Genomic DNA, 11,921 nt, shown 5'->3' on the forward strand with positions numbered 1-11,921 from the left:
GTTGAGTATACCATCGCAGGCGCTCCTGTCTGTGATGCAGCGTCAAGGGTAACCGCAGCCATGGTCTCTTAGCTGATAATCCATGCTGCTGCAAACGTCGTCGAACTGTTCGTGCAGATGGTTGTTGTCTTGCAAACGTCCCCATCTGTTGACTCAGGGATCGAGATGTGGCTGCACGATCCGTTACAGCCATGCGGATAAGATGCCTGTCATCTCGACTGCTAGTGATTCGAGGCCGTTGGGGTCCAGCACGGCGTTCCGTATTACCCTCCTGAACCCACCGATTCCATATTCTGCTAACAGTCATTGGATCTTGACCAACGCGAGCAGCTATGTCGCGATACGATAAACCGCAATCGCGATAGACTACACTCCGACCTTTATCAAAGTCGGAACCATGATGGTATGCATTTCTCCTCCTTACACGAGGCATCAACAACGTTTCACCAGGCAACGCCGGTCAACTGCTGTTTGTGTATGAGAAATCGGTTGGAAACTTTCCTCATGTCAGGAAGTTGTAAGTGTCGCCACCGGCGCCAACCTTGTGTGAATGCTCTGAAAAGCTAATCATTTGCATATCACAGTATCTTCTTCGTGTCGGTTAAATTTCGCGTCTGTAGCACGTCATCTTCGCGGTGTAGCAATTTTAATGGCCAATAGTGTATTATTAGTAATAATAATAATGTTAATAATAATAACAACATAATAACATTAATAATAATAATAATAATTACAATAATAATAATAACTGACTGCAAATGGCAGCGCTGCGTACATTAGATGCCCGTGTTGTCGCTAGATTCTCATGTTTGTGCTCACGTTCCGCTGTTGTGCGACTTGAATCCCTAGAACATGATTGACATTCTCGTCGAACTGTTGCGTAGCTATTATTGTGTACCTTCAATAACGAAAATAACTGAAGACGATAGAAAGTATGCAGCATTCATATTGGGAATAACTGATCAATGGAATACGTCGAACATCATAGAAGAAGAAACATAAGGTATCAACGAGTGCATACCAAGTGGTGCGGAATCGTTCGTTTGTGACTAAGTGAATGGGCTAGTGTCGACGTCTGCGTTGTCATCGGCAGAAGAGTCCTCTAGCGATGGAAATGGTGAAGGAGAAAAGGGTAATGATTTATTCAAGACACGAGAAAAAAAAGTATTGGCTTAACTTCAAAAATCAGCCAAAGTCACATCGCACGATGTCTGCAGTGAAAAACATATTTCGCACTAGCTGTCCTGCTCGGTATAGGAAACGGCAGAGGGAAAGCGGAGAGTTAATGTCTGTGAAGGAGACGTACAAGCATATTGCAGTGCGTGTGATGGAGACCTTCAAACACTGCCGCCAGGTAGGTCGATGTGTTCACGATGTAGACATCAAACTGTGGGCGAAAACAACAGCGAGACAGTTAAATTTCCCAAGATTTGACTCCAGTAACAGTTGGGTCTTGGCCGGAAGCGTAAAAACAATATTGTAAGCCGTAAGATCAAATCTTTTGCAACAGTGAAAATGTACCACACGAGAAACAACATCCAAAGAACGGTACAGGACTGGCAACAACAAATCGTGGGCTTATGACAGCCAACACAGACGCAAATATCTACAACGCCGACGAAAGTGGATTCAACAAGGAGATGTGTGTGGGCCGCACTCTTGCAACTAGAGGTTCTTAACATACACTCCTGGAAATGGAAAAAAGAACACATTGACACCGGTGTGTCAGACCCACCATACTTGCTCCGGACACTGCGAGAGGGCTGTACAAGCAATGATCACACGCACGGCACAGCGGACACACCAGGAACCGCGGTGTTGGCCGTCGAATGGCGCTAGCTGCGCAGCATTTGTGCACCGCCGCCGTCAGTGTCAGCCAGTTTGCCGTGGCATACGGAGCTCCATCGCAGTCTTTAACACTGGTAGCATGCCGCGACAGCGTGGACGTGAACCGTATGTGCAGTTGACGGACTTTGAGCGAGGGCGTATAGTGGGCATGCGGGAGGCCGGGTGGACGTACCGCCGAATTGCTCAACACGTGGGGCGTGAGGTCTCCACAGTACATCGATGTTGTCGCCAGTGGTCGGCGGAAGGTGCACGTGCCCGTCGACCTGGGACCGGACCGCAGCGACGCACGGATGCACGCCAAGACCGTAGGATCCTACGCAGTGCCGTAGGGGACCGCACCGCCACTTCCCAGCAAATTGGGGACACTGTTGCTCCTGGGGTATCGGCGAGGACCATTCGCAACCGTCTCTATGAAGCTGGGCTACGGTCCCGCACACCGTTAGGCCGTCTTCCGCTCACGCCCCAACATCGTGCAGCCCGCCTCCACTGGTGTCGCGGCAGGCGTGAATGGAGGGACGAATGGAGACGTGTCGTCTTCAGCGATGAGAGTCGCTTCTGCCTTGGTGCCAATGATGGTCGTATGCGTGTTTGGCGCCGTGCAGGTGAGCGCCACAATCAGGACTGCATACGACCGAGGCACACAGGGCCAACACCCGGCATCATGGTGTGGGGAGCGATCTCCTACACTGGCCGTACACCACTGGTGATCGTCGAGGGGACACTGAATAGTGCACGGTACATCCAAACCGTCATCGAACCCATCGTTCTACCATTCCTAGACCGGCAAGGGAACTTGCTGTTCCAACAGGACAATGCACGTCCGCATGTATCCCGTGCCACCCAACGTGCTCTAGATGGTGTAAGTCAACTACCCTGGCCAGCAAGATCTCCGGATCTGTCCCCCATTGAGCATGTTTGGGACTGGATGAAGCGTCGTCTCACGCGGTCTGCACGTCCAGCACGAACGCTGGTCCAACTGAGGCGCCAGGTGGAAATGGCATGGCAAGCCGTTCCACAGGACTACATCCAGCATCTCTACGATCGTCTCCATGGGAGAATAGCAGCCTGCATTGCTGCGAAAGGTGGATATACACTGTACTAGTGCCGACATTGTGCATGCTCTGTTGCCTGTGTCTATGTGCCTGTGGTTCTGTCAGTGAGATCATGTGATGTATCTGACCCCAGGAATGTGTCAATAAAGTTTCCCCTTCCTGGGACAATGAATTCACGGTGTTCTTATTTCAATTTCCAGGAGTGTAGTTTTATTATTTGCATTATTATTAATACTTCCGCACGTGTGATGCAATTGGTTCTTTATTCCATTGTCCCGTTCTTTACGTTCATTCTGTGAAATTACAAATGTACTCAATAGATTTACGATTTTAAAAGAAATAGAGCGAAATCAGACTGCCAAGAGGACATTGCTGTAAACTCCAAACAGCCCTTTACATGTCATAAACACACTGTCCCGTGTAATACTTTCGCACATAATACAGCATATACAGTCTGGAACCGCGCGACTGCTACGGTCGCAGGTTCGAATCCTGCCTCGGGCATGGATGTGTGTGATATCCTTAGGTTAGTTAGGTTTAAGTAGTTCTAAGTTCTAGGGGACTTATGACCTCAGCAGTTGAGTCCCATAGTGCTCAGAGCCATTTGAACCATTTTAATACAGCATAAACAAATTAATTACGTTATCGGAATTTTAACCTGGGACCCACGGGAACTATGCGTATTAATGACTCACAGACATGCTTTTGATGTGCTCTGGTAGTTCTGGTGTTACTTTCAAGTAACGTTTACGTCTGTTCCGCTGGGCGACAACACACAGTACAAGCCAGATCGGTGTTTTGGTTATTATTCTATCGACATGCAACGTTCGGTACAAATCTGAGTATCTGACATCCGGAGGTTTGGGTGTAAGGACGCTCAGCAAAGACTCCAGATGAAGTCCTACGAACACAGTCTCCTACCGTGTCTTCCACTCCAAACACAAAGCGTTCACAAAAATCTTGAACCTCAGCAGTATGTATCTGCTATTCTATCGGTAACTGGAACTGTACTCTCTGTGCCGCTCGAGGTAGACCCGCGGTTTAAGGCGCCTTGCCACGGTTCGCGCGACTCCCCCTGTCGGAGGTTCGAGTCCTCCGTCTAGCGTGGGTGTGTGTGTGTTCTCCTTAGCGTAAGTTAGTTTAAGTTAGCTTAAGTAGTGTGTAAGCCTAGGGACTGATGGCCTCAGCAGTATGATCCCATAAGAACTTGCCACAAATTTCCAAATTTTTTGTACTGTCAGTCAACTAGACCGTTTAATTGATTTTGATAGTTGTACACGCTATCTCTCACTGCATCTCCATAAAAACTCATTGACACTCATGTGGCAACAACTCCTTTCTTCCCAAAACCAAAAGGAAACAATCGCTGTGTTTCTCAGACTGCGTTTTGTGCATTTATTATTTTTAAGTATTATGATATTTTGACTACGTAGGCTTTCCCGGCGTAATAAGTCTTGAAAGTCTCTTCGGGTTTGCTGCCGGATCCTAAAATCAACTTGACTCGATATTTCGGAGATCCAACTGTTCGCCATCTTCAGGAAACGCTGCTTCTGCTGATGAGTCCCGCTGAGAACTGACGCAAGATTGCAATTCGACGTCCTATATACGCCACCGTTCAGTACACGGCGCATGCGCCGCCCATCACGGTTTCTGGCTTCCAATTCCGTGTCAATGTGGGAAAGCTTACGTTGGCCGTTCTATTCGCACAGTGAATGACAGGTGTGTGGAACATCGCCGTCACACGAGGCTACAACAGCCGGAAAAATCGGCCGTAGCAGAACACTGCCTAAATGAGGGACACAAAATGAAATTTGAGGAAACTGTTGTAATTGCCAACATTTCCGGTTTTTGGAATAGTGTGTATAAAGAGGCGATTGAAATTAGGTTGGCTGATAATTTAATCAACAGGGACAATGGGTTTCCTCTTAGCAAAACGTGGAATCCTGTATTATCTCGCATCAAAACTGAACGTTCTTCGATGCGGCCTTGATTGCGATATATCGTTGCCAGCAGTGTTTCACTAAGGGCGGCGCCACCTCCCTGTTATGGAAGCCAGAAACCGTGATGGGCGGCGCATGCGCCGTGTACTGAACGGTGGCGTATATAGGACGTCGAATTGCAATCTTGCGTCAGTTCTCAGCGGGACTCATCAGCAGAAGCAGCATTTCCTGAAGATGGCGAACAGTTGGATCGCCGAAATATCGAGTCAAGTTGATTTTAGGATCCGGCAGCAAACCCGAAGAGACTTTCAAGATTATGATATTTTATCATTATTATGCTTTCTATGTTGTTATGTATGTGCAGATGCTAAACCAAGCAATCTTAACCCAAGAAAGCAACATAAACATGTGCTTCCATGGCAGATGGCAATGACGAATGTTTGTTTCACATACAACTCGAAACCCCACATCTACTTGCAGTAATCGCCCCTGGATATCTGAGGACAGATAAATTCCGAAACACTTCATATGAGCAATAAAGTCATTCCTTGCCTGACGTATTACTTTTACCATTCCGACCCAGTCACCCTGAATGCACAACTATTGATTATTATAACAGTGGTCGTTTGCCCCCCTGCATGATTTGTCACTTTTATATTATTGAAATTAAAACATTCTCGAAAATTTGGGAATCTCCGGAACCGATGTCTTGCCAGTATCAGTGTCTATATCAGGCAAAAATCGTTTAGATACTCGATTCCCGGGATAGATGAAATGTCTGTACACATAATGAAACTGTTACGGAACCCCCACTGCCCGAGTCCTACACGGAGCTGGCCAGTTTTTCTTATTTGACTGAGAATTATTTAAGTTTAAAAATGTTGTAAAAAGTGTAGAAATGAATCCTGTTACAATGGCTCCTAAACAAGTGACGAGATATGGTAATTCCATCAGACCAAAAACAACGACCATAAAATACACAAAACCACCATCTGCTAACATTACCTTGTGATCCACTACTTAGTGTTAATACTGCTGACACACTAATCTGATGAAAAAGGCCTAAATGGCGAAATTTTAGGAAACGCATTATGACTAAAGCACCGCATACATTATCTAAGCAATAAAAAGATTAACACGTTAAAAAACAACAACAAAGCAAGGAAATCAATTTCTAGCCCTAACATAGGAAGAGAAACCAAAGGAGTGTCTCTGTGTTCAAACAAAAAAATTAATGTGGACATAACAAGCACATATGAACGTCTTCGTCATAATCATCCCCTAGACCCTCATATTTGTTGAAGTACCACTGAAGACTCAAACAACACTATATCCGCTTTGTTTCAGTGCAACTCTGTTATCATATTCACAGTCAGAATTGCACACGGAACTTGTAAAGTTGCCATGACACTTGGCGTTTCTTCCCCCCTTTCTTGCCCCACTACTTCTCTGTGATTTTTTTAGAAGATGAGTCAGGTTCAGGACCAGCACTCCGTGTAGTTAGGAATACGGTATGCACCTTGTGCAGACTGTGATTTTCTGCGAGTGCTCCTAGCTGGGAATGGTTCACACGCGAGGATGAACAGTATTTGCTCTTCCTCTGAGGTCCGACTAAGTTCAGTAACTGGTTTATCGGTGACTGAAGACTATGGTCTCTGTTGGAATAGTATCTCTGTTAAAAAGAGGTATTCCGGTGTTAAACTCATTACGGCATAACAAGGTTTAGTTGACAATCTTTTCCACCATTTTAGTTCCATAATAAAAACATATTTACTTGTTACGTACTTCACCACTTCGATGAACTATTTTATTTAATCACCTGTTTTGTCTATGTTTATTCTGTATATATTTGAGTGGTGTCTGTTCTGCTGGACATATCGAACAGAATATACAACAATGTAAAATATTCATTTCTGTAAGAGCGCGACGAGTCCTTGACGTTTGTTTCAGTGAGAATGCACTAATGCCGTCCGAACTCCTACGTGAATCTGTAGTTTGCGAGTAGGGGGTTAACGGAAGAGGGACGCTGCATGGCAACGTGCGATAACTTCGAACTTTGAGTCTGTCATGGACGGTGTCCAGACGGCTGAAGTAGCGGCAGCCATGTAGGTTTAAGTTCGGTTTTGTTTCAATCGTTGGGAGTAGCAAGCTGTAAGATTTCAAAAATAAATAAATAAATTTTTACCAAAGTTTATTACTTTTTTTAAAGACTCTACCACTTTTTTCAGGAAAATTGGACACAGTCAGCTACAGGCTGGGTAGAGACAAAGTGTGCAGGGGTCGAATCCCGGGGCCTGGCCAGGATGCCTCCCCCGCATATCAGTGCGCTGGTCCCTCACAAGGTAGCGACCGGTTTTTTTCTAAGTTTGTTTTTTTTATTATCATCATCATCATCATCATCATCATTTAAGACTGATTATGCCTTTCAGCGTTCAGTCTGGAGCATAGCCCCCCTTATACAGTTCCTCCATGATCCCCTATTCAGTGCTAACATTGGTGCCTCTTCTGATGTTAATAGGTCTCTACCCAGCCTGTAGCTGACTGTGTCCAATTTTCCTGAAAAAGTGGTAGAGTCTTTAAAAAAAGTAATAAACTTTGGTAAAAAAAGTTGCATACATGTCCCGTACTGCATCCGCTAGCGTATGCGCTTGACTTGTAGAAAGTCGTAGGTTCGAAACAGGTGAAATGCAACTAATTTGTTTATTTCTTAGTCTAATCAATAGACTCCGATTATATTTTTGATCACTTAATTGGTATAAAGATTTTTTTTTTACTTCCAATACTTTGCTGCGTCACTTACATCCTCGTACTGACTTTTTTTCTTTCTGTCATTCTTTTTTTGTTTGGAAAATGGCTGTGTCGCCTACAATTTTCTACCAAGTGTCAACCTGGACTGCTAATCGGTTGGTAGTGCGCCAGCTCGTGTAACTCTATTTCATATAAATATATTTATTACGGTAACTCTCGTCAAGAAAGAGGACAAATTGCAGAAAAATGCGAAAATAAAACATGAGCAGGCTACTTGTGCTATCTTCTGCATAGCTCGGAAAGTTTAACTCACGGAGACTAAAACAGTAACAGGCCGTTGTACTATCACAGCTTAGGGGTACTACGGAATTAGGCGTATTACCCTACGATCCTGCAAGGTCGAAAGACCTATATGTATCCTCTCGGGAGCTAGTTGTGTATGACCGTTAGGATCTTGCAAAGATTAAGTCGCCCGCCCACTGAATCCATCGATTCCGTGTCTGCTTGTAATTCGTGGGATCGTGACCAAGACACACAGTAATATTCTGGCACGATAAACTGCAGTTCCGATAACCCACGATCCTGCTGCTGTGGAATTGTGATATGTGCGTGTCGTTATTTCTCCCTCTTATGCGGGGCTTATACGATTTTCACCCAAGCAAATGACACTCAAATGCGATTTGTGAAGGAGAAACCCACTGAGTGATCTTTCCTTACGTACAGAATGTATCTGTCTACTTTGTGTGCTCTCGCTGAAATGCTAATCATTTGCTTATGCAAGCACGTACTACAGGACATGCCGTTTATTTTATGCCGCCTTCGTGGTGTTGTTATCTTAACGGCTAGTAGTGTTTATTTAATCTCATAAAACATACCTGAAATGTAAAAGCTTGGAGTCGCAATCGAACGAGTGCTATGGAAACCACAGTGAAACTTAAAAATCTTTTGCTTGCAACAGTTAGGTACACCACCCAGCTACACTACTGGCCATTAAAATTGCTTCACCAAGTTACATTTTCACGCAATTTGGGTGCATAGATTGTCAGAAATCAGTACCCAGAACAACTACCTCTGGCCGTAATAACGGCCTTGATACGCCTGGGCATTGAGTCAAACAGAGCTTGGATGGCGTGTACAGGTACAGCTGCGACACGATACCACAGTTCATCGAGAGTAGAGACTGGCGTATTGTGACGAGCCAATTGCTCGGCCACCATTGACCAGACGTTTTCAATTGGTGAGAGATCTGGAGAATGTGCTGGCCAGGGCAGCAGTCGAACATTTTCTGTGTCTAGAAAGGCCCGTACAGGACCTGCAACATGTGGTCGTGCATTATCCTTCTGAAATGTAGATTTTCGCAGGGATCGAATGAAGGGTAGAGCCACGGGTCGTAACACATCTGAAATGTAACGTCCACTGTTCAAAGTGCCGTCAATGCGAACAAGAAGTGACCGAGATGTGTAACCAATGGCACTCCATACCATCACGCCGGGTGACACGCCAGTATGGCGATGACGAATACACGCTTCCAATATGCGTTCACCGCAATGTCGCCAAACACGGATGCGACTATCATGATGCTGTAAATAGAACCTGGATTCATCCGAAAAAAATGACGTTTTGCCATTCGCGCACCCATGTTCGTCGTTGAGTACACCATCGCAGGCGCTCCTGTCTGTGATGCAGCGTCAAGGGTAACCGCAGCCATGGTCTCCGAGCTGTTAGTTCATGCTGCAGCAAACGTCCTCGAACTGCTCGTGCAGATGGTTGTTGTCTTGCAAACGTCCCCATCTGTTGACTCAGGGATCGAGACGTGGCTGCACGATCCGTTACAGCCATGCGGATAAGATGCCTGTCATCTCTACTGTTAGTGATACGAGGCCGTTGGGATCCAGCACGGCGTTCCGTATTACCCTCCAGAACCCACCGATTCCATATTCTGCTAATAGTCATTGGATCTCGACCAACGCGAGCAGCAATGTCGCGATACGATAAACCGCAATCGCCATAGGCTACAATACGACCTTTATGAAAGTCGGAAACGTGATGGTACGCCTTTCTCCTCCTTACACGAGGCATCACAACAACGTTTCACCAGGCAACGCCGGTCAGCTGCTGTTTGTGTATGAAAAATCGGTTCGAAACTTTCCTCATGTCATCACGTTGTAGGTGTCGCCACCGGCGCCAACCCTATGTGAATGCTCTGAAAAGCTAATCATTTGCATATCACAGCATCTTGTTCCTGTCGGTTAAATTTCGCGTCCGTGGCACTTCAACTTCGTGGTGTAGCAATTTTAATGGCCAGTAGTGTACATAGTCGCTGCTCCGACTTAGACATTTGTCGTAGAATTGTACCAACTGTCCTATATCCTTGTCATAGAAGGCAGCCACCTGTGCTTTCCGCCATTCTCTGTGCTGGTCTGCGCCCCATTTTCTGTGCCAAAATGTTGTCTCTATAACCAGAGGTTCATGCGAGCCAAGACTGGGCTGTATGGTGGGTGATCAAACACTTCCCGTCGAAAACACTACAGAAGCATCTTCATTGCCCCTGCAGGGAGCGGTCGACAATTGTCACGATTAAGGGAAGTATGACAGTTACGTTATGTGGGCTGCATGAAATCAGGCGTAATCTATCGACGGGCACTCATACATGTCTGGAGACACTGTTTTCTAGGCATATTTATGTATTCCACTGTGCGCGAAAAACCAAAAAGAGCGACTTGATGCGATGACAGGTAAACCAGACACGCTGTCCAACACATCTGTGCTAAGCTTCATTGTATTTTCACTGGCATTTGCATTTCGCGACGAATCGGATCCAAATTAATTTATGAAAGAGCAGATCACGATGAATTAATATATATTTTGTTTCTTCTGCTGCAGGCGATGACTACCAACGCTGAGAACGTCCTTCCTGAGTGGCTGGACAAGAATTTTGCAGAAAACTCACTGAAGGAGTCCAGCACTTTCGAAGACTTCAGCGTCATATCGGTGGACGTCCAACGAGCGACAGCTCCGGGTGACAACTACGTGAGCGAAATCTATCGCATGTCAGTGCAACAGCAGCACAAAATCAAACATTACAAGAGGTACGTGTCGTTAATAATAAAATGCCTTCCAAGTAGCGAAGTGATGAAGAAAATGGCGCAGGAAATGCAAGCCTTCGAGCAGGAGACTCTCATGTTCTGCGAGACCATTCCGGCGATGTCGCAAATCCTGGAGAAGGCAGCCCCCGGTAAATACACGCAGCTGTCAGCAAAGTGTTTCGCCGCTGGGCAGGAGCCAGTGAGCTATGTAGTTCTCGAGGACTTGAAGGCCAGAGGGTTCGCGCTGGCGAACAGGTCCAAAGGACTAGACCTTGCACACGCCAGACTCGTGGTTAGAAAACTGGCAGAATTCCACGCGTCTTCTGTTGCTCTTTACGAGCAGAACCCAGCAGCGATGGACAACTACAAGATCTTCCGACTGTTCGAAGGACCCATTGCCTGGCGTATACGGTCCTTCTTGACACAAGGCTGCAAATTACTTGCAGATCAAGTGGAGACGTTAGAGGAATCGTACTCAAAGTACGCACCCAAACTGCGAGCTCTCTCAGAAACCATATTTCCACGCCTGGTGGAGATGTCCAACCGAGAGGGAAAGTTCCGCGTGCTAGCTCACGCTGACACCTGGGTTAACAACATCATGTTCCAGTACTCTGGCGGAGCCGTCCAGGACGCGGTTCTACTCGACTTCCAGGTGTCAGCGTACAGTTCGCCTTCGATCGACTTACAATATTTTACTCACACGAGTCTCACGGAACAAGTGTACGCCGACCACTTCACAGACCTTCTAAAGGAGTACCACGACCACTTAATCGAGGTGATGCACGATACTCGTGTCAGTGCAGACAAACAGATGTCCTTCGAGGAGCTTCTGGAAGACATGGAGGCGCATGCGCTGTTCGCAGTTTTCGCATCGGCGGCGGTGCTACCAATTGTGCGCGTCGACGGGGAATCCCAATTTGACGTGGAGGCCTCTATGAATGGAACTGTATCTGATAAAAACAGGAAAGCCTTTGCGGGTGCGTCGTACATGAGAGCTATGAAACAGATACTCCCAGAATTTGAAAAGAAAGGCATATTATAAGCTTGGTAACTGTCCACTGTTATTCAAAACAAATACAAGTATTTTACACGATTAAAAATATTAAGTAAGATAAGGTAGAGAGATCTGAATTTCTACACCTTTTATTCCTAGTATCAGTAATTCCTCTCCCAAACACCCAACTTTAATAAAATTTCAGGCCTCCTATCACCAAACTTTCGTCCACAATGACAACACTGAACATTAT

The 11,921-nt window shown here is 45.9% G+C and overlaps 1 protein-coding gene across 1 annotated transcript in view; it reads left to right on the forward strand.

Annotated features, from left to right (window-relative positions):
• The window catches only part of LOC126092897 (uncharacterized), a 34,536-nt gene extending 22,820 nt beyond the window's left edge, over positions 1–11,716 (forward strand). Inside the window, exon 2 of the mRNA XM_049908627.1 lies at positions 10,472–11,716. Within this exon, the coding sequence (XP_049764584.1) occupies positions 10,475–11,716 (1,242 nt within the window). The 5' untranslated portion in view covers positions 10,472–10,474. The remainder of the gene's footprint in view (positions 1–10,471) is intronic.
• The last annotated feature ends 205 nt before the right edge of the window (positions 11,717–11,921 follow it).

The sequence above is a fragment of the Schistocerca cancellata genome, chromosome 7 (genome assembly GCF_023864275.1).
Source record: "Schistocerca cancellata isolate TAMUIC-IGC-003103 chromosome 7, iqSchCanc2.1, whole genome shotgun sequence".
NCBI lineage: Eukaryota > Metazoa > Arthropoda > Insecta > Orthoptera > Acrididae > Schistocerca > Schistocerca cancellata.